Genomic DNA, 21,602 nt, shown 5'->3' on the forward strand with positions numbered 1-21,602 from the left:
TTGGATGGGGCTTTGAGCAAATCGATCTAGTGGAAGTTACCCCTGCTCATGGCAGATGGGTTGGAAACAAATGATCTTTTAGGTTGCTTCCAACTGAAGCCATTCTATGAATTTCCCCAAGATTTTGTCAATTTTATCACTGATCTGTTACCATTTTAGAATATTATCACCATATTTTATAATACCTAAGTTTCTTAAATCAACATCAAGACACTGCAAGTGACGCTAAAGTATGAAATAAAATAATAAACAGAAAAACGTAACTTGAGGTTTCCTGCAGATGTTTGCGCTGTATTTCACATGTTTCTCTCCATCAGAATAACTCTAGTCTCTCCATCATGTCTGTCTTTCAACAGAGAGACACAAGATACATCTTGCATAGATGGGCTGCTGGGACACGTATTCACTGATCAGTGCCTGGTGTCAAACAGAGTATAATGCCTGACTTCTCCTTGCTATTTCCTCAGCTGGGCACTAAGTTATATGATACTCCTTTACCTAACCAGCATTTCTTAGGACACGATGATAGTGTCACTACTTTTCAGATTCTCACTGTCTGAAAATGTTTTGAAAATGGTCATGGATTCAAAACATATTTGATGCTGAGTGGTTGATACAGAGAGTGAGAGCAATCTATACAGAGAACACAATCAAATAATTCTGATTTCCTTAGGAATAATAGGCTAAACAGAAATTACAATGAAAAAATATTAGAACCATTATTTTTTCATCTATGTCCAGTTTGCAAGAAAACATGATCTGCTGCATTCTAAACTTCCTTTCTCTGTTATTGTTGCTCACTTGGACACTCTTTGAAACAATAATTTGGAATGAAATATTACTCTATGTTTCAACCCAAAAGCAAACCCTTACTGCATTGTCCCAAAATTCATGCCTTAAGCTGTGCTCATTAAAAAAAACAAACATCCAGTTCTTTTGTTATTGGCTTCATCAAAATACTATATGTGGCACTTTGTGTTTCTGCAGAGCCAAGACCGATGAATTTCCAGAGAGATATGCTAGACATCAGGGATAACAGGAAGGGGAAAAACTCATGTAGGATCAGGATTGTTCTTTCCCTTCAGCTAGATGTGACAAGAGTGAAGATTTTTATGGAGAAAGATCAAAATATGAAGCATAATGAAATGGAGACACTATTGAGATGGTGCTTATAAAGGCCAAAATACACTGTGATGGTTTTCTTGATTGTCTATTTTCAGGTATGACTGACAAAGGAAACCTAGACATTGCAATGCTGAGTTGTGACATAGATCCTCTTTAGGCATTAAGATACCTAGTGGATTTCACAGTGATTGCCTGTGTGAGCACATTGTCCTAAATGCAACATGTAAAGAAAGCTACATAATGAGTAAGACCTGAAACAGCAGCCTGCTGTGGTGAAGAAGTTGACTAAGAAGACAGTAGAAAGCACTAAAAATACTGAATTGCCTGAGATCATTTCCAGGTGCTTGATCTCAGGTTTCATGTAGTCTCTACACTATGGTTTCATAATTGCTAATCTCTTCTACAATGGATCCATTTAAATAATGCTCCATCCCTTTTACATTAAAAATTTAAGTGCTCACCTGATTGAAGAGAGATATGCTATTCCTGTTTCATAAAAAGTAGGAACTTGAAACTCCCTCACTCAGCTCCTAGGCAGAGTTAGGGAGGCAGATGCACAGCCCTAAACTCTGCTGCTGGGATTGTTGGGTTAGTGTGGACTATACAAACAGCTTAGATCCATCACCTCATTTAAGGAAGATGAACTGCAAGCTGTATGTCTAAGTGGTAGCTAGTTGCCTGAGAACAGCTGTTCTATAGTGGATTTTCTCAAAACTCCTTAAATTTCTCACTTCTAGATAATTTTTCCATCCTTTGCATCACTGTCATGCTTGATGAGCTCTATGACCTTTCCTTTTCTTTTGAATAATGTTGTCACCAGAACCAAAGGCTGTGTATGAGTAACACTCTCACTATCACCATATATGAAAGCAATAACATCTTTCTGCTCCTACTCAGTAATCCTTGCAGCTAAGGACTGAATTAATCCCCTCAAACACAAAATGATTGTGAGTTAGTGCTGTCTTGGTTACTTACAGAAAATGTTTTCCTCTTTTCTACAATACAGTGTCCTCTGCCATCTATCCCTCTTTAAGACATGTACTTTACTACTGTACTAGCAGGCACGGTAGCCAAGTAAATCCAGTCAACCAAGTAATCCTTCTAAATCAGTGATGTATTAAAGCAGACTGAAATAAGAGGTCTGATAGTCTCCATTCACAAACTTCTATCTGATGAAAATTCCCATGACAAGCAATTTTTGAGACCTAATATATTGACCAACCTTTAACATTATACACATCAATAATCTATGTATATGAAATTATTGTCTATTACCACTTAATTTTAGCATAATGCTTTTTATAGAAAACTTTAAGTCATATATCAAGCTTATATAGGAAATAAGCTAATAATTTTGGTAAGCTAGAAGTCAATCATGACCTTTTACCTTGCACATAAACAAGCTCAAGTTTGTAGTTTTGCAAAGAGTCAGAATAAATACATGATGAAGCTACAGATATTAATTTTATTTTAAAAGATTTGAAGTTTCATTCCAGATTAAAAGTGACAAGGGAAAATGCAGCCCCACACTATGAAGGCATTTAACTTGTCTCTTTAACAGTTTCTGTAGGATCATTATCACTGTTGCTTTAGAGTTGGCTCTACTCCTGTGAAATCTGTGTGGCCAAGAATACTGGCATATGCCTGGCCCCAATCAGCTGTTCATGGATGGAAGGTGGATTTTTCACACACAAAATTTGAAATAGAAGGATGTAGAAAGATAAGCTCTCAAGACTGGAAGACTAGTCAGCAAACTGAAAAGAATATAATATCCAGTCTTCAATGAAGTTACCAAAGAAGGAAATCATGTGGGAAAATATGTTGCGTCATTCAGCCATGCACTACCTAAAAAACAGACCTAGTTAATAACCAGCTTTCACAGCATTGACATTCTTACATGCTACACACCATCTGGAGAGACAGAAATCTGGTTTGCTGTATTCGGAAATGTGGTGAATACTGAAATTTGGTGAAATAAAGATCCCCCAAAAGAAAAATTGGAGGTATGTAGTTAGCCAAGAGTGTGGGTGTCCTTGTCAGGCTGTGATGCAAAATGTGAAACGTTTTATAGGCATTGGAATGGGCTGCCCAGAGAGGTGGTGGATTCACCATCCCTGGAGATTTTTAAATGCAGATTGGACGTGGCACTGAGTGCCATGATCTAGTAAATGGACTGGATTTGGACCAAGGGTTGGACTCGATGATCTCGGAGGTCTTTTCCAACCCAATTGATTCTATGATTCTATGATTCTATAGCCTAACAACCAGCATTTGGGGATGAAAATTTATTCCTGGTTTTCTGAGAAAGCATGTATTCTCCTGGCTAGGACATTCACCAGAAGGGAACCTTGACCCTAGAACAACCTCCACTTATGGCAGTGTGGACATGCATCATAGGCCCATGTTCTGAACACCAGCCTATACAGAACTCTGCTTAGAAACAGTCTCCCCTCCCTGCTGAAGTTGAACAATTGTGCGACGCACATGAATGCCAGGGGCCTTCTTGTATTGAAAGAGGTATGGATTGTCCTTTTTCTAGAAATTCATGTTTTCACCATCTGAATGAGATTTTTGGACAATTCCACATGCAGCACTTGGAATATATCCCAATATTCCAGACTAGCTGCTGATTCTAGAGCAGTTTCATCTTTTTATGTCCACTCTGGAACAGACTGTTCATTTCCTAAAAAAAAGGATCTCCTATAGAAGCCAGTCCTCAGCATTCTTCCTGAGGTCAAGAAGGAATGCAAAAATTCCACTTAATAAGGCTAGATGCAAGCAACCTCATCCTGTGCTACCATAGCCAGAGGCTACTGTAGGAAATGTTGACTTTAGACTCTTATCTCAATTGCAATTTGGTGTCTAAAACCACTCAGATACCTCTGTAAAACATTTGAAATATTCTTCATATCTTCTGTCACATTAGTGTTATTAACTAGACACATGCACACAGACAGACCACTCACAGCTGATCTAAGATGAAAATCCTCTGAGGTTTTTTCACATTTGTGTGCACAGACAGCTTGTTTTTACCTCTTAAGCTTTCTATTTTTGCCCACAGGCTCCGTCAGGCTACTCTTTGTGGGCAATGTTTGGGCTGAATCTAGACACACTGTTAGTTTAACTCCACAAGCCTGCCATGCTAGGCACTCACCAGTTATGAAGGTGATGATTTCTCCTTTGGGTGGAAAGGCACTTGGGCTAGATTAGCACTCAGAAACACATTATAAACAGCCAGAAAAATCTCCCATCTGTTCTGACACCCAAACCTTAACATTTCCTATTTGAAAGTTACTCACACACTTCACATCAGATGCTCTTGGATTTCCAGTGCTGCTATTAAAGGGTACAAGCCAGGCCCCACAGTGCCTTTTAACCATGAAGTAGCAAAATTTACTTTTAAGTTTTACAAATTTCCCTGGGTATTATAGAAACTAGGATAGATTATGTATTTTCATAAACATCAGCCTAAAAAGGAAAACACATACTTTGCAATGAACCATCTGTCAAGGGAAATCCAGATGAGCTAGGCAGATGCAGGAATTAAAGTTATTTTTGATGTTCTTGAAAAAAGCAGCTATCAAAACAGGATGAAAATATTTAATACTCAGTAGATGTTTGCTGGGAGTTCCTAGATGCAAAGAAATGTGAGTAAAATGAGATACTCAGTTACCAGTAAAAATAAGATAGGCTTTTCATCGTAAATTTAAAATTACAGTGAAGCATATCAGCTACAGGCTAGAGATGTTAATTCAATATTAATGCCAACTTAAAACATTCAGAAATCACATCAGACCTAAGAAAGCATGTTATTAGTTTGAAGTAACAAGATGGGTTAAAATAATACATTTTGCACTGTTGTATTTATCTGCCTTTTTAGACATTGAATTATGCAGAAACAACCTTTAATATTTTTGCTCTGTTATCATGATCTTTATTTTCTGACAGCTGAAATTCCCATGAAGTCACTGAATTCAAGAGATAAGACTTTAAGACAAAATAGAAAAAAGGGGAAAAACGAAAAAGAAAAGCAACTGCCTTTCGAGTTGTGATAAAATCAGGAGAATTGGCAACACAGTGCATGTAACTGTGAAATCCTTCTTCTGTACAGAACTTGCACAAAGCCATTAAGCACAAAGCAACAGAAAGGTGGCTTGAAGTCCTTCACTACTCTGAATGTCCCTTTCCTTGGAACTGCTTTTTTGTGGTACCCTTGCTTATTAGAACAACCAGTTTTGAACATGGCTCCTCTTATTTATAACAATCAACAGTGACTAAAACAGACTGTAAAAGAACTAAATGTAAAATTTACCAGGAAAAAGATGGCAAATGTTATTTCAGCCATACTTTCTTTCTCCTTGCTATCTGGGAGAAAATGGCTTCCAGTTTCTAAAAATCAGAGCATAGGTCATAGATTTACAGCCTGGTTTTATCTATATAGCTATTACTAAAAGAAACATCATTCAGGCCTTAGTCTTACTTTCTGGATTGTTACTTAAAAGAAGTCTCATGGTTAAATTCTGGATCCTGTGTATTAAACAGCACTGAAATAGAGGGGGCTTCCGGCTGTTATCACTGTCCTACCAGCATGTCATCTGCTGCTGTTGAATTCATGTGCATCACTCTCTACTCTCATTTTAGACTGGATTATATTAATCTTTTTATATATGTATTGAAATAGTTCTTTCTTTTATTAGCTCCTTGATTTGAGTAGAATATTACAAGTATCTGCACATCCACACAGTAACTAGAGCTTGAAAATGATCCAAGATGATGCCCTAACCTAAGACAAGAACTGATGGCAAGAACAGATGGTTCAAGTAAAACTTACCCAAAGGGAGGTTCTTGTGCCATGTGTTATGGCTGCTTATTAGATCTCCTAAAGGGTGGTGTGGCACTGAGATAAAACAGGCACTCAGTAGACAGGATACGTGACGTGCAGTCAAATGGATTGATTTGTCTAGTGAATCTAATAAATGGATCTTGTTAATGCTGAGCAGGGAAAAATTTTCCTCAGCCTTCCATTCATTATCTCATCCTGATTAAAAGAATGCCTTCTTGCCAGAAAATCAGAAAGGATTCCAGTCCAGAAAACTCTACAATGCAAAAATATTGGTTTCTCTTGGTTGGTCTGCTTTCAAACAGCAGCACTGCTAGCAGTTGCATTTCTGATCCCCAATTTATGTTCTTTGCTGTTTTTTATTCTTTGCTCTTCCCTGATTATCATCAATGTCTCTGTCTCTTCTGCAATGCAAAACTGTTCTTTGTTCTTCAATCCCTTTTCTACCACCCACTAATTATATCCTGAGTTTCTGTATCTGATGGCACCACCCAACCTACCATGGGTAGTCATTGTTCCTGCTCCTCTGTGCATCCATTCCATTACTTCTCCTTATACAATGGAAGAACTGTAGGACATTTGTGAACCTTGTGGGAGCCCCTCCAAATTCATGCTCTAGTCTTGAGAAAAAGGAAAAAAATCTTTTTTTGCTTTCCCTGAATATCATTCCTATAATTTACATAATATATTTGATGCCTAAACTCTTTTTTTCCTCCTCTCCTTTCCCTTTTTGTTCACTTGGCAGAGAAAAATGTGTCTCTCATATACACATTCCATCTCCTCTCACCCTATACCTTCTAGTCACTGATCAGGAGATCATTTACTTCATCCTATTCCATAAACCACTAGTGGCTCAAACAGTGTCACTAAGACACGTCCCAGTTGCTGTCTCTCAGCATTCCAGCAGGGCACCCACATTGAATTTTGAAAAATCTTGCATCCTTCTGTGTTTCCTACTGGCTCATTTGCCTCCCCTCATTCAATAGTCAACAGGTAACTTCTGCACTAATTTTATCTTCTTTTCTGTTTTTTAATCTCATTTCTGCCTTCTCTGCTGAAAATACCTCTTCTGAAACCTCATTCAGTCTATCTCAACTCAGTGCTGGGTTCATCATTCTTTCCTTCTCATTCTTTTTCCCTTGGCTTTTGCTGTCTGGTGAGCTTGTGACTCAGCTGCTAGCTCTTGGCCTTATCTTTCTATCATCTCTGAATGCTCCTTTTGTCCCTGATCCACAGGAGTTTCATATGGCTCTGTCCTTGGATGCCCTCATCTATTTTATTTCTGTGTGGTGTCATGGGCTGTGACTGTTTATATTAGCAGTTAAAGACCCCTGCCAATTCACACGTGCATTCTTCTGCTATCCATTATTATCCATCTCTTCTCAATGCAGAGAGAAGCTATACTCCTTCTGTATAGCTTGAGGGTAAACCAAAATATTTATCCCTATTTAACCTTCTTCTCTTTTTCATACACTATTTTTATTAAAATACTGGCTCACAGTATGCAAGGATCAGGTACTTTTTATCTATACATATCATCCATCTGAATAACTGCAATTCTATTTTATTTGAGGTTATTGAACTGTCTGCTTCTGGTTAGATGACTGATGGAAGTATGGTTATGAGTGGCCTTTGCCAGATGAGAATATCCAAAGAAAAGATATTAGCATAAATCACAGCAAAGGCATCTGAAAGCATAAGAGATTTGAAGATGAAATAAGCTGCTAATTCCCCCAGAGAGCAATTTTAGAAAAAAAAGATCTCTGAAGCTACATTAGGTATTACTTAGTGTCACAAGAAGTTGCTGAAATCCATTGTCTTGGTTTGAGCTTCCCTCCCCGGGAGCCAGGGGGCCTAGAGGTGATTGGCCCAAGGAGAGCTGTTCTTTTTTGCTCCTGTGAAAATTAGATATCAACAACAGCCAGAAGTTGTTGGTAGAGTGTCGGAGTGTGTGTCGCAGTGTGTGTCTGAGAGTGTGTGAGAGAGCTGAGAGGTGGCAGGGCCCCCACCCCCCGAACTCGGGGGGCTCTGGGCCCCATGGCCCTGGCTAAGCCACAGCTGAAGGCAGCGTGGAGTGTTGGGAGGGAGAGAGGTAGACTCACAACCATGAGGTAAGAGGGAGAGAGGCAGGCCTCTCGTGAGGAGGTCAAGCCCTCTTTCTCCCCCCCCCCCCCAGCTAGACTGCAGGGCTTGGGACAGTTATAACTGGATTGAGTACCCTGTAGCCAAGGCGAGGGGGCTTTCTTTTTCTTCTCCCACTGCTTGCGAAGGCGGTGGTGTGGATTTAAGGCAGGCGAGGCTCTGGAGCCGAGCCAAGAGAGGGGCCAGAGAGGCTCGGTTGCCGGGAGAAACAGTTGCGATTCGTTGCAACAGCTGGAAGAACTCTAGGCAGAAATCGGAGACGGGTCAGAGAGGGTTCAGAGGTGCTCTACGTTGGGTTTGGAAACTGGAAGATGCAGCAGCTAAAGAAGAGTGAGAGAGCCAAACAAGCAAGTGTTTTCTGGGTAAGGACTTTAAAACTATTTGGGGTAAAAAGAACTGAGTAGAGACTCAGAACCTGCAACCTGGAGGGTGAGAACAGAACATCTTACCCCTGGGAGGAAACCTTCACGAAACCAGGGAGGAAGGACTCAGAGCTGACTCTTTGGACCTTTCGTGATGAAGATCCTGATGGCACAAGCTGTTTCCCTTGCAGCTCAGGATACTCCAGCGAGAGAGAGAGACTTTTCACTATAGCTCTGAAGACTTTTCCTGAACTGATGTGGGAGAGTCCAAGGGGTGGTAGAAGCTGTGTTAATATTGTGTATATAACTGCTTTTTAGTTTGTATAGTATTTATTCTGTATAGTAATAAATTGTATATAATTCCCTTCCCCCATATTGAGGTGTGCCTGCCTGAAAACTTCTCTTCAGTGTTGAGGTAAACTGGGGGGAGGTTTAGAAATTGGAAATTGGATTTTTGGGGCTCTCAAACCGCGACATCCATGAAAACAGTAGGTGTCTCTGATTCATAAGATACAGGTTCCTCATTTCCTTAAGATGTTTATATATGGATGATATGGATACGGACAGATGAAGAGATAGAAAAAAAAAACTGGGACACACACAAAAGTATGTGGTTAAGCACATGGTAGCACACAGAAGCAGTTTACTGTGTGACTGTGTCACAGTCTGTAAGATTACATACCTGTTATATGTATGTGATATTCCTCTTTCAATATCTTTTGGAAATATGGTACTTTGAACTGCATGTGTGCAGAGGGCAAGCCTGGAAGATTCACTTCAACATCACCCATAAAATGTGGAAACTCCCAGTCCTGTTAAAAAAGAAAAATAAGAGACTAAATACAAGCTTTCACAGTATACTTTTGCCCTTTAAAATGTCTTAAATTAATAAAAGGAAAAGGTTCTATTTTTAACCCTCCTATTATTGGATTTTCTTACTTTAAGTTTGATTGACTCACTTGAAATAGAATACCTTATTTATATTAGATAGTCCACTATAATTTTTACCTCAGCTCCATGTAATTATGTATTTAAAAGTTCACTTCAGAATGACACCCCTTGTATCAGCTGACAATACAAAATAGTCTAAGGAAAATATTTAACCTATTTAATAGGTTACTAAATAAATGATATTAAACATAAATATTTAAAAGATATAAGATATTTAAAACCTTGCAAAACTAAGAATACCTATACAAAAACCTTGCTTTACTAGTTACAACTTCCATAATTTGTAATTTGATGACAGTTTACAGGTAAGAAATTGACAAAAAAGGCCTGAACCTTTCAAACATTGCATATATCTGTATTCTACTTGTTCAACTTATAGGGTGTTTCCTGTATTTGGCCTTAATGCATTTAAATAAACACTCTCTGTAAGTGTAGGCCCTTCAGCATGAATCAATCCAAGCACAGTTTTCTCCACTACTGTGCTTCAGCTGACAAGGTAATGTTGAAAATGTGGAAGCTCTTACATATCATTATGCATATTTTGGTAGCATGTGGTAACCCCGCTGAGGAAGAGCTGCATGTAAAGCAATTTTTCACTTGGTTATCTGCACCCACCATCAGTCACTTGAAAATGGGTATGACAGCACGGCTTATTAGAGTCCAAACTGAAAGTCTAGCAGTAGTGCTAGAATCAGTACAATTACTGCCAGTGTCCTGTTGGTGACCTGCTGTTAAAAACACACTGCCCCTGTTCCCATGCATATCCCTGGGTTTGTATCCAACAAGCTAGTGAAACAAGCACCTCATTTACTAAAAAAAAATATAAAGGAATATGGAATGTGAAGAGGTCAGAAAACCATCCCAACACAGCCATCTCCCCACAAGAACGAGTTCCATCTTTTTACTTTTCAGTTTTGTAGAAACGGAAAGTTTCTTTCCAGAGTAATGGAAAAAAAATAGTCAAAACTAAGAATTGTTAAAGTGGAAGGAGCTGTTGACTCCCTCAAAGGCAGAGAAGCCCGGCAGAGAGACCTCGATAAATTAGAGGGCTGGGCAACGACCACGAAGTTCGACAAAGACAAGTGCTGGATTCTACACCTGAGATGGGGCAACCCTGGATGTTCATACAGACTGAAACACTGGAGAGCAGCACCGCAGAAAGAAACCTGGGAGTCCTGGTTGATGGCAAGTTGAATATGAGTCAGCAGTGCCCTGGTAGCCAGGAGGGCCAACTGTGTCCTGGGGGGCATCAGCCGAAGCATCACCAGCCAGTCAAGGGAGGTGATTGTCCCGCTCTGCTCTGCACTGGGGCAGTCTCACCTTGAATATGTGTGCAGTTTTGGGCACCACAATATAAGAAAGATATAAATCTATTACAGAATGTCCAAAGGAGGGCTACAAAGATGGTAAAGGGCCTTGAGAGGAAGCGTATGAAGAGCAGCTGAGGTCACTTGGCTTGTTCAGCCTGGAGAATAAGAGACTGAGGGGAGACCTCATCACAGTCTATACAACTTCCTCATGAGGAGAAGAGGAGGGGCAGGCACTGATCTCTTCTCTGTGCGGATCAGTGGCAGGACTTGAGGGACTGGCCTGAAGTTGTGTCGGGGGAGGTTTAGGTTGGATATTAGAAAAAGATTTTTCACCCAGAAGCTGGTTGGGCACTGGAACAGGGCCCACAGAGAAGTGGTCACAGCACCAAGCCTGACAGAGTTTAGGAAGTGTTTGGGTGATCCTCTCAGGCACATGGTGTGATTCTTGGGGCTTTACTGTGCAGGGGCAGGAGATGGACTTTGATGAGTCTTGTGGATCCTTTCCAACTCACAATAGTCTATAATTATATGATCTCTGAAAGATAAATCACTATATATAACTTCCAAGAATTGCTAAACTCTCCAACATTTTCTACAATGGAAAGGAAATGGAAGAGTTTTATCACAGGGAATAGCATGGCCCAAACACTAACACCAGCTGATTTGTGCTAACTCTTTGTGATACTGAGTAAAAGGGATTAACAGGAGTGTAAGCAAGGAAAAAAACCTGATACTCTTTACCTGGTTCTTAATGTTCACAGTAATGCAGAAAGTGCCAATTTACAGATGCAGAAAATAAGAGAAATAAAGATGCTCTCCTTTTGCCTTATCACTAATGCAACACATGCAGTCCTGGTCACGACATATGGTAATATCTGCCCAGCTGCACAGTCCCTTACCCTGTATCTGCAGACATACTCTTGCAGGTGGCAGGCATTCAAAAAATGCCCAGAGATAAAAATTTTATGCGTGCAAGTTTTCAATTCACAGTATCTAATATAACTCTCTGGACCGGTGTTTCATGTTAAGTCATATGTAATCTCACCCAGAAATAAACATAAAGAAATATATTATATATTCCTGAAGGTAAATTAATGGAGAGCTGTGGACTCTGCATTAGAAATAAGCAAACATGGGAATATAAATCTGGCCTCCTGTTCCTGCCTTGCCCCAAGACTCCTACTGGGCCTTTTGCTGATTTACATTGCTGATAAAATTCCACCATGCAGAATTTTGTATTGAACTGTGTCTTTGCATTTCATTTTTTTATAAACAAGCTTTTTCCGATCTGGATGAATTTTACTTGATAATAACATTTTCTACATATAAGCCCCATACTATATGAAGCACACCTGAATTGTATCATGACAGTAGAATTTTACTGTTAGTTTCCTTTGCCTATGTGTTTGTAGTGTTAAGTTTTTTTCCTGTTTTCTGTGTAAATATAAAACTGTCTTTCTTGGTAAATCCCAGGTTTTTATGTTTTTTTCATCTCCCCTTTTCCCTCTGGGAGTGGGACACCTGGTGCTCAGCCAGGTGGACACCTGGCATTCAGCCAAAGTAAACCACCACAATACCCATGCCAAGCAAATGCACATACTCTCTGTTGCAATGCCAGGTGCTGGTTTAAGACCCTACAATGGAGGTGACAGCACCAATTTGGTATCTCTTCAAGTAAAGATATTTTTAGTAATGGTAACTGAGCATCAAAGTCAGACTTTCTGATGTGATTTGGCCCTTTCTGCCATCATCTGAGGAAAAGAGAAGGCATTTCCTGGGCAGCCCTGTCCTCACTCCAAGCCAGGACACACAGCTGCACAGGGTCATGTTGGCAATTCCCAGTGTCCTGGCTGGCTGCAGGATTGCTCCTTGGTGGTTTTTGTTGCAGGTTCTGGGCTGTGCTCCCAAGCTCAGATGAGGACCAAAAGCCAGCAGGATTAAGTAAGGATCCTTAGCTGTCTGGGAGGTGGATGCTAGCCCTCAGCAAACCACATCCTATGCTTCATGCACACACAGCCCCACATCGCTTAGCCACCAGCCCCTTTCCACCCAGGGAAATCTGCCACAGAGAAGGTGGGACCATGACTAAAAAACACTAACTACTGATGGTGAACAAATATGCAACACTTTCATTTCTCCTCCTCTTTGAATGTAGCTCATAGGGTGTTTGGTACACAGTAAATATGAAATAACACTAAAAGTAATATAAACACTGTTTAGATATAATTAGGAAAGAGGACAAATGCACATCGAATATTTCTGCTTTAAGTAGTTATGATATATGCTATATTTAATGCTAGGAATACATTTGTACTTTAAATGTCTCAGAATAATAAGCAAAAACAGAGGTCCAGAACGGAGAAAATGCACATATGAATGTGTATGTGTGTTTCAGAAACTGCTTATAGAAATTTTTTTATTTACTTATTAAAACTTTTTGAGGTAAAGACTGTTTTCAGATATCTTTGCATCTCAGAACATGGCAGACAGACAGCTAGAGGAAGTTTAAGAAGATGCAATGGTTTTATATTTTTGCAACTGTTTGAAGTAAAAAATGAACAGCTGGAATTCAGAGACAAAGGCCAACTCCTCCGTGGTTATCTCTAACTTCATTGCAGTGCTGCAACTTTCAGTGGTCTCTGCAGCTCAAATCTCTGCAGCTGGAAGCTGCTAAAGTGCAAACATAATTATAATGTTTCATTCAAACCTACATAAGATGGGAAGTCATCAGCCACGAGTAGAACTCACTTTCATGCCTGTGAGATCAAACTTAACTGCTCAGCTTCTGGCCTTTTGTTCTTCGCCAATGCGTTATTTAAAGAGGAAGAAAATGTGATAGACATTGCTGGGTTTTGCCCTCATTAAATGAAAAATATACATTTACTCTTAATATTACCACCTGTAGAGCTATATAGGTCCTACAGTGAAAGAGGACACATTATTCTTCAAAAGACCTCTTTCTTCATGTTGGTACTATCAGTGCTAATCTATTCATAGTTTTCAAGTCTAGAAAATTTTATTTGATCTGCTCATCTTTTTTTCTTCATCTGTCTGGATTGTTACCAGCAATAATAATCGCAAAACTCCATCAGGAACTGTGGCACCAACTCTCTAACTGCAGACGCTGCTTTACCTTTTATCACTTAGTCTTGATTTAAAGAATTCAAATTATTGAAAAATCACTGTAATGGTGGAATAACTGTTTCAGTTGAACTCCAACCTACTGACAGAAGACTGAAGACAGCTTGCAGGATCAGACATGGGTATAGAAAGGCTATCCCTCCACTATACGTCAACATAAGGCAGGAAATACAAGACTACTGTCGTTCTCCGACACCTTAGTGCTCTTCATTCCTCAGTCTTTGCTTAGTTTCTTCAGGTTCCTGGTTTTTCTCAAGAAAGACCACTGTAAGTCTTGTTCATTTCTCCCTTATTTGAAAAAATGATAATAAGACAGCAATAACTCTCTCCTAGAGAGTTAAAGCAGCAATGCATGCTTGGCTTTTAATTACCCTTTCCATTAAAAAATCATTACAGAATTCTTCATCCATTTCTACTTATTTAAAGACAACAATTCCCAGGCTACACAGGACCCAAACAACCCTTTTGCACTCTGCACTCCCTGCAATTTGAATTTAGACATTAATGCATTTTGAGTGTAGACAAAGCTGTGTACGCACATGTCCTCAAAACAGCGCCCCTTGTTACTGAACTGTCTGAATTGGTATTTAGCCTTTCTACAGGAAACTCAAAGTAATCTCAAAATTTCAGTCCACCTAAAATAAGAACTGCTTGCATTACTCTGAAAGTCCTGTATCCATGCCACTTACTGGCAGATGCCTGATTCATGATAGATGGCACTGCTCTCTTTCTCCCCTGTGACTCCAACCTCGTAGTGCCTTGATACAGCAGATCTGCTCTGCATAACATATCACAGATAGGAAAATTCCTACCAAACCCCACAGCTAAAATGTTTATCAAGGTTCTCATCATCTGTTCAGTTACATCAGCCTCTTTCCCTCTGGCTTTCACAAGTGCAGTTGTTCTCCAACAATACAGAAATGTTGCTTCAAAGACCATTCTCCTAGTCTGTTTCTTTGACCACAACATTCTTCTCTTTTATCCAATAAAATATAGGCCACTTCCTTTCATATTGAAATTCTTTCAGATCTTTCAATACCTTAGGTACAGACTGTCTATATAACAGCTGCTCCTTCAATCAGTCTATAAATTCAGCCTATGAATTTTTTCTCTATTTAAAGAATTTTTTCCCTGAGCAGTTCCCTATCAGCTGCAGAACTCTATGCTTTCTTTCTTCTGTATAATTCTCTTTTGCTATTAGAAAACATTAGGATGTCATGCATTAGGTACCCTGGATTACCTGTCATCCTGACTGATAAAGTCACTATTGTTTGTACCCACCTGTCTAACCAGTCATAACTCTTGGACTTTCTTTTGCAATGGAATTCTCTAGGACTGGGATTGTATTTTGTCTGTCTTTGAGCATCATCTAGCACAATACTGCTCCAGTCCTTAGTGACCATTGATAGCTCTTCGATAGGACAAATATTGCAAGCAGTGTGAAGAATTAATGGCTATCCCTTTCTCCTCTTTCATTAGGAACAAATGAAAACAAGCCAGTGCACAGGGAAGGATGGACACTAGAAGATCTAATATCTTGAGACTTGAGTGACCAGGAAGATCTAATATCTTGAGACTTGAGTGACCAGGAACAACAGTGATCACTATTTCCTGCTGAGGGCATGGACTGTTCTGTTTTACAGCTACCATTTAACTACTTATAAGTAACTTATCTGGATGAGAAGCACCAGTGAGAACTTTTCCAGTTAATTCTTGAGTCTGTTATGCTGCTAAATAAAGTGGTAATATTATAATATTGTGTATCTGTAAAAGATAAGCAAAGCAACTTGTTCCCCACTTGAAATTTCCCTAAACCACCAGCAAATCAGTTGCAATGGTTTTTCTGACTTCCTCAGCGACAGGTTTTATGGAAGCCATTTCTGTGGTGAATAGGAGAAATGAACATTCACTAATAATACACAATACTTATATTTACAGATTTACTGTGACTGCAGCCTGCTGTCAAGGGAAATCACAACAGAAGAGCCAGTCTTTGTGGTACCTTATAAACCCAAATATATGACTATGATGTGGAGAATAAAAATAAATTTAAAATACATTGCTATATAATCATCTTCAACAATATGAGTACATTTCATGAGTACATGCAATAATACACATTGTGGGAAATATACCCTCATTGGATTTGAACAGTAATATGATACCTGGGGCATTTCAGGATTTGTAAATACTGCTAATGCCATTTGTACCTATTTGAGAACAGTAAGCTCTGCTTAGAGTTCTGAAGTCATTTTGCATTAAGACAACTGTCTCCAGTTAATTTAAGCTAAATTAAAATGTATATTGTCCCTTCTCTTTCCAAATAGCCATACACATGAATTTCCTTGTTGCCCAATATTCAAATCCTAACAATGTTTTTTAGTGTTGCTTAAACCTAAGAAGAGAGATTTGCGGTAAAATACCTGAGCAGACGTTTCCTTGTTATAAGTTTTGTAACATAATAAAAATGGTGTTAGAGAAATAAAGGCTATCTGGAGCAAGGGGATTACTGTATGTTGCTCATTGTAGATGGAAAGTAAATCAGCTGCCTCAGTGTTGGAATTGGCTGACTGAGGAGCCACAGTGTTCTGGACAAAATTCCTTCAGATCATAAGTGCTCTGAAGAGTTATACCATCACCTGTTTTGAATTCCCAAAATTTGGGTCTGGTGACAAACAAAACTGTAAACTTGCCCTTTGGTATTAAGCGCAATCTGAAGTGGCAGATTTAGACCAAAAGTCTCAGTTTGACACTTTCATCCATTTGTTTTGGTTCAGCTGTAACTGTAAATTACAAATACGCTTGGGCACTGTTCAACTTGCTGTGATTAAGGTAGTCAAACAGTAATATTAATTTTCTCTTGAAGAAAAAATGGGATTATATGCTGCATTTGACTGATACTGAGAAAATGAACAGAGCTTAAGAAGATTACATAAAGTAAAAATACTGGATGCGTATGGAACACAGGGAGAAATGCGTCTCATGAACTTAAATGTGGGGTTTGCAAACAAGTCAGTGGAAATTCCCTTTCCCCTAAAAAAATGTAATAATTATTTCCAAAATTATTTTCTTCTTCATATCTTGTGCTAATTAATATACTAGTTTTAATATACAAGGAAAGATAAAGGAAACCGCAAATATTGAAAGAAGAAAGGCTGACTTTGCAAAATATGGCTATCTGCACTTGATTTTTTGTTTCAGGAACGAGAATAATGTGGAATATACTTGGTCTTCCCAGCTTCCTGTTTCAATTTTTTAGTTGAAGTTTAAATAATTTTCTGTGTCCTGAGTTTTAGTCTGCTAGCAGGATTAGCAGTGGCAGCATACTGTTCACAAACAAAACTTCATTTCCTGAAGGCAACTTATCCCATTCCTGAATCCCACCTCCATGGTCAGCCTCTACCTCCAGTTTTATCTTCAAAAGCTCTGGTATTGCTATTAGACACACCTGTTCTAGAAGCAGAGCAACTTACTTGGTATAAGCTGGGCTGGCAGTAGGAAATGCATACATCATGTTCACATAAACACACCTGGGTAGCAATTGAGGAAATACATAAAGCTTAGGAGCACGCATGCAAAAATAAAATCATCTCTGTTGGCGTATCAGTATTCTGGAATGTATTTTCAAACTCATCAACAATGCAGACTACATGAGGAAACAGATATAGGCTATACGGGCATTTATATTGCCCACACTTATTTACACTATAAATGCTGCCAAATCAGTCTTTAACATTTATTGTGTGGATTAGGTTGCCATTCACCAGACTGGGAACAGGTATACAGCTAGCTCCCTTGTAGCCACCTACATTTAGGGGTCCCAAGCTTCAAGTTTAATCACACTTTTTGTGATTCAGTTGAGTCCCACTCCACAAGCCTGATGAGCCACTCACACTTCGTCAGTACGTGCTACAAAGCAGATGTCCTTTCTCACAGTAAAGTTCTTCAAAAGCCCTAACTGGCAACAATGACTGGTCTAATATCCTCTGAATATCCTGTAGTCATCATGATCTACCTATTCTTTCAACCTGCCCTTCCCTCTCCAAAAATCCATTCATTTTCTTATCCCTTGAGGAAATTATGCTAGTACTCTCTGTATGTTATACATACGTAAATTACATCCCTTACAGAATGAATAAAATCATAACCCAAAAATATAGCCTTCGATGTGGATAAAAATTAGGGAAGATAACTCTTCTCTACAGCCTGCTCTCTGACCCCAATGCAAGAGCTCACTTCCTGAGCATGAGAGAGGGAAAAATGCAATTTCAGCTTTTTATATTAGAGCAACATATCTGCTTTTGCCAAGCACATGCAGAAAACATGAACTTCACCCTGAAAGGTTTTCAATGTTCAGAAACCTCCTGGGAGAACTTGTCAAAAAGACAGCAAACTCACCCTGGTCTTGACAAACGCAACAGTTTGGTCTGAATTTCAGAACTCTTCCCCTTAAAATCCTTGGAAGAAACGAGAATGTTATTAAGGTGTCTTTTTGAATCTCAAAGTCAAAATCAGAGGCTGGTGGTATGCAATGAATTAAAGTGTTCTCCTAGTGAGATTTGAATCTAAATATAGCAACTACGCTGATCACATGGAAAGGTTGAATTACAATTAAAAAAAAAAAAAGACTGAGACAGGGTGGACAACCTCAAAAAATTTGGAAATTCAGAGTAGATAAGAAACTATATGTACAGCACTTGGCAGAAGCCTATCCAATATAACAGATGCTTCTGAAGGATGCCCTCCTGCAATTGTTCTATTCAGTCTTTACTTTTGGTCTGCTGCTGATGCTACTTTTGGAAGACAGTGTGCTAATTTCCATCCACAGAGAATTCTCTTTAGGAAATCTCTTTAGGAAGTCCCTCATGAGCCCTCATTTTGGAGGGGAAGAAATCCCCTCCAATTTCTCTTGCTTCAGAAATTTGGCTTTCTTATCTATTCACATAACCTTACATCTCTGTAACCTTTGCCACCAACAATAGTACTTATGTGCTTTTTCCTTTACTGTCTTTTCTTCCATAACTTTCTCCTAAATATCTACAAGTGATAGATTTAAATCAGAAGGTCATATTTTTGATTTTAAGAACTTTTCTGACAAAAGTTTTGGGAAATGACATGTTGCCTTTTGTCAGAGACACTGTTAGGAGGACAGTACACAGCCGCAGAATTCTGTCTGCAGATAAATGCATGGCTTCCAAACTTCCAAGCATAACTCCAATTCTTTTAATTATTGCCATCAATGAATCAAGGGACCTGCATTACAGCAGCTGAGTGATTACTCTGTCAGTGTGATTAATAGACCAGGTGGTGTTTTAAAGCAAGGTTCTGCATGTGTATATGCATGCAGAGGAGAGGTAGATGTGTGTGGTTTTGAGGGGAGTTCCAGTTTAATTAGTCAAAGCCATACTGTGGACACAGTTACTGAAACTTTCTGGACAGGAAAATACCGAATTCCAGCATTATTTTTAATAGTTTAAAGTGATGCTAAATCAATTTTCTCATCAGAGGAGCTGCTTTTAGAGCAATTCACAAAGTCAAGATAATGAATGAGCTATTCTTTCACAGCATTCCTCAAGGAGGAATTATCCCAAATGATATGGTTACTTAATATGAACATTTATAAAGGGACAGTCATTATGTGAATTATGTATTTCACATAACTTAATTCAAGTCTCAGTTTATAGCAGCACTTTTATCTTTTTTTCATTCAGTGCTAAAAAAGGCATCAATTATAATTCTCCTAACATGTCTAGAAAACAAATGTCTGCTACTGAAGTTGCTGTGCTCATTCAAACACATAATTATACATCAGAGGGCCCCGGGCAATCTACATTTACTAATATAATGAATAGATAAAAACTGCACACTTAAACGTAGCAGTTTAGGTATATGAGAAATGCACTACAGAATATATTTAGGGATATGCTGGTCTGCAGCAATCCGACCCACCATGTGATGACTTGGCCATGTACTTCTGCTGTTAATTATGTAAATGCACTTAGAGCCCAGAGAACAATATGCTTTCTGCCATGTTTTTAAATGAAAACAGAGACCATCGCTTTGATGTCTCCTCAGAAACAGTACATTTTTACTGACGTTTATCCAGTTTGCATGTACAAAGCATGTCTGCAAAGTATGCAAGGATGAAAGGAATATGAGCCAACCAGATTATAACTAGCATTGTTGCAATTTCAAAGAATCTATAATCAGAGGTGGAGAGGTATAATGCAGGAAAACAATTCTGAACCACATCACAGGTTATTATTACAGGAATGTACTATCTAGAAATTGAAGACCACTGGGCTATTGGTCTGCATCAGCATGCCTGAGGTTGGCAATCAGCAGAGGTTAACCAAATGTTCTGGTCTACCCAAAACGTTATTTCATTGGATTCTACAAGTAAAAATTCCAAAAGTTAGTTATTAATAAAATAACATTTCTAATGTACTTTAGCAAAGACCCTGCTAGACTTTGCAGATGCTGAAAAGGTCTGAATGCTCCATCTCATAGTCTTTCTACTGCAAATCACATCCACAAAAGACGGACTTTCCTGATCTATGCTACAAAAAACATCAAACAGAACAGAATTTTTTTTTTAAATTATGGTTCAAGTGAGCCATAGAAGATTAGAAACTACTATATTAACACAGCATGGGAGATCCACGATGCTTGAGGACACAACGTTCATTGTAACATTTCCCTGTCTTCTTGTATTCTTGATCAATATAAAGGCTGATCAAAGTCTTGACTAATCCTTAACATTCATTTAGAATGACCAAGTCTTTTGTTAGAAACTCAAAATAAGTTCATGAAAGTAGTAGCAGAAATTAACTGCTCCTTCCTGAAATATTAATGAATTTTTCTTCTCTCATTTTATTCCCAATTGTCTTCTGAATTTTCCTGCGGTCAGCTGACAAACTTCTTACTTTAAAAGCTGAGTCAAAATACAAGGAAAATATCTCTCTCTTAACTCTTGTATAATTTGTAGCAACCATTTAAGAAGCATGCAGTACTATTTCCTTCTTGAGAAACATAATATTCCAGTCTATACTGCCTTATACCTAATTCTAAAGCCCTAATTGTTTCTTATGAATTTCTACCAGACACATAGAAGTCCTTATGTTAATAAAGAAAGAGTAAAGTCCCACAAAACAGATTCTTTGACAGAAAACAGTTATTTCAAGCTTGCTACTTAATTGGCACTAATGACAACATTCCACTTCCCTGAAAAAACCCTGAAAGCTTTCACTGATTTCTATGATACAAAGGCAATTACCAATTACATAACTGATCTCTGAATTTCTCTTTTTGTGAGTATGATTCTGCACAAAGATTTCTAGCAGAATGTGTTACCTTTCAGAACTAAATCACTAAGGAAAACTAAGTGCATGTTCTTATTCTAACTTTAATGTTATACAAATCTATAATTTCAACATAAAATACAGTAATAATCTAATTTTCTTACACAACCTGGAGGCCCATCTAGCCTGTATGCCAGTATGGTTCTATATGGCTATACAGACATGATTATTCTATCCCCAATGGAACCTGTAGTTTAGCTATTATCTTTTAAGACTCTCACTACTTTTCAGCATTTCCAATAGATATCTGTGTCTTATAAACAAAGAATACTGCTAACTGATAGAGTAGATAAAATGCATTTGCTAGATAATACTGTCCTGACAGACAGTCCCTTCAGCAGTACTCGCTGAAGCTCTCTTTACAGAAGAA

General features: G+C 38.6%; 1 protein-coding gene across 4 annotated transcripts in view; it reads right to left on the reverse strand.

Moving 5' to 3' along the window:
• Nucleotides 1-21,602, reverse strand: part of TMEM117 (transmembrane protein 117) — a 188,061-nt gene that overhangs the window by 3,472 nt on the left and 162,987 nt on the right. For 3 of the 4 annotated variants that reach the window (XM_051795522.1, XM_051795524.1, XM_051795523.1), the window contains one exon: nt 9,152-9,281. In XM_051795522.1, coding sequence (XP_051651482.1) covers nt 9,152-9,281 — 130 coding nt within the window. Of the gene's footprint in view, nt 1-4,613; nt 4,757-9,151; nt 9,282-21,602 lie in introns of all 4 variants that reach the window. The other variant, XM_051795525.1, reaches the window with a different exon arrangement.

The sequence above is a fragment of the Manacus candei genome, unplaced genomic scaffold (genome assembly GCF_025592945.1).
Source record: "Manacus candei isolate 608988 ecotype Guabito, Panama unplaced genomic scaffold, ASM2559294v1 h1tg000043l, whole genome shotgun sequence".
Taxonomy (NCBI): Eukaryota; Metazoa; Chordata; class Aves; order Passeriformes; family Pipridae; genus Manacus; species Manacus candei.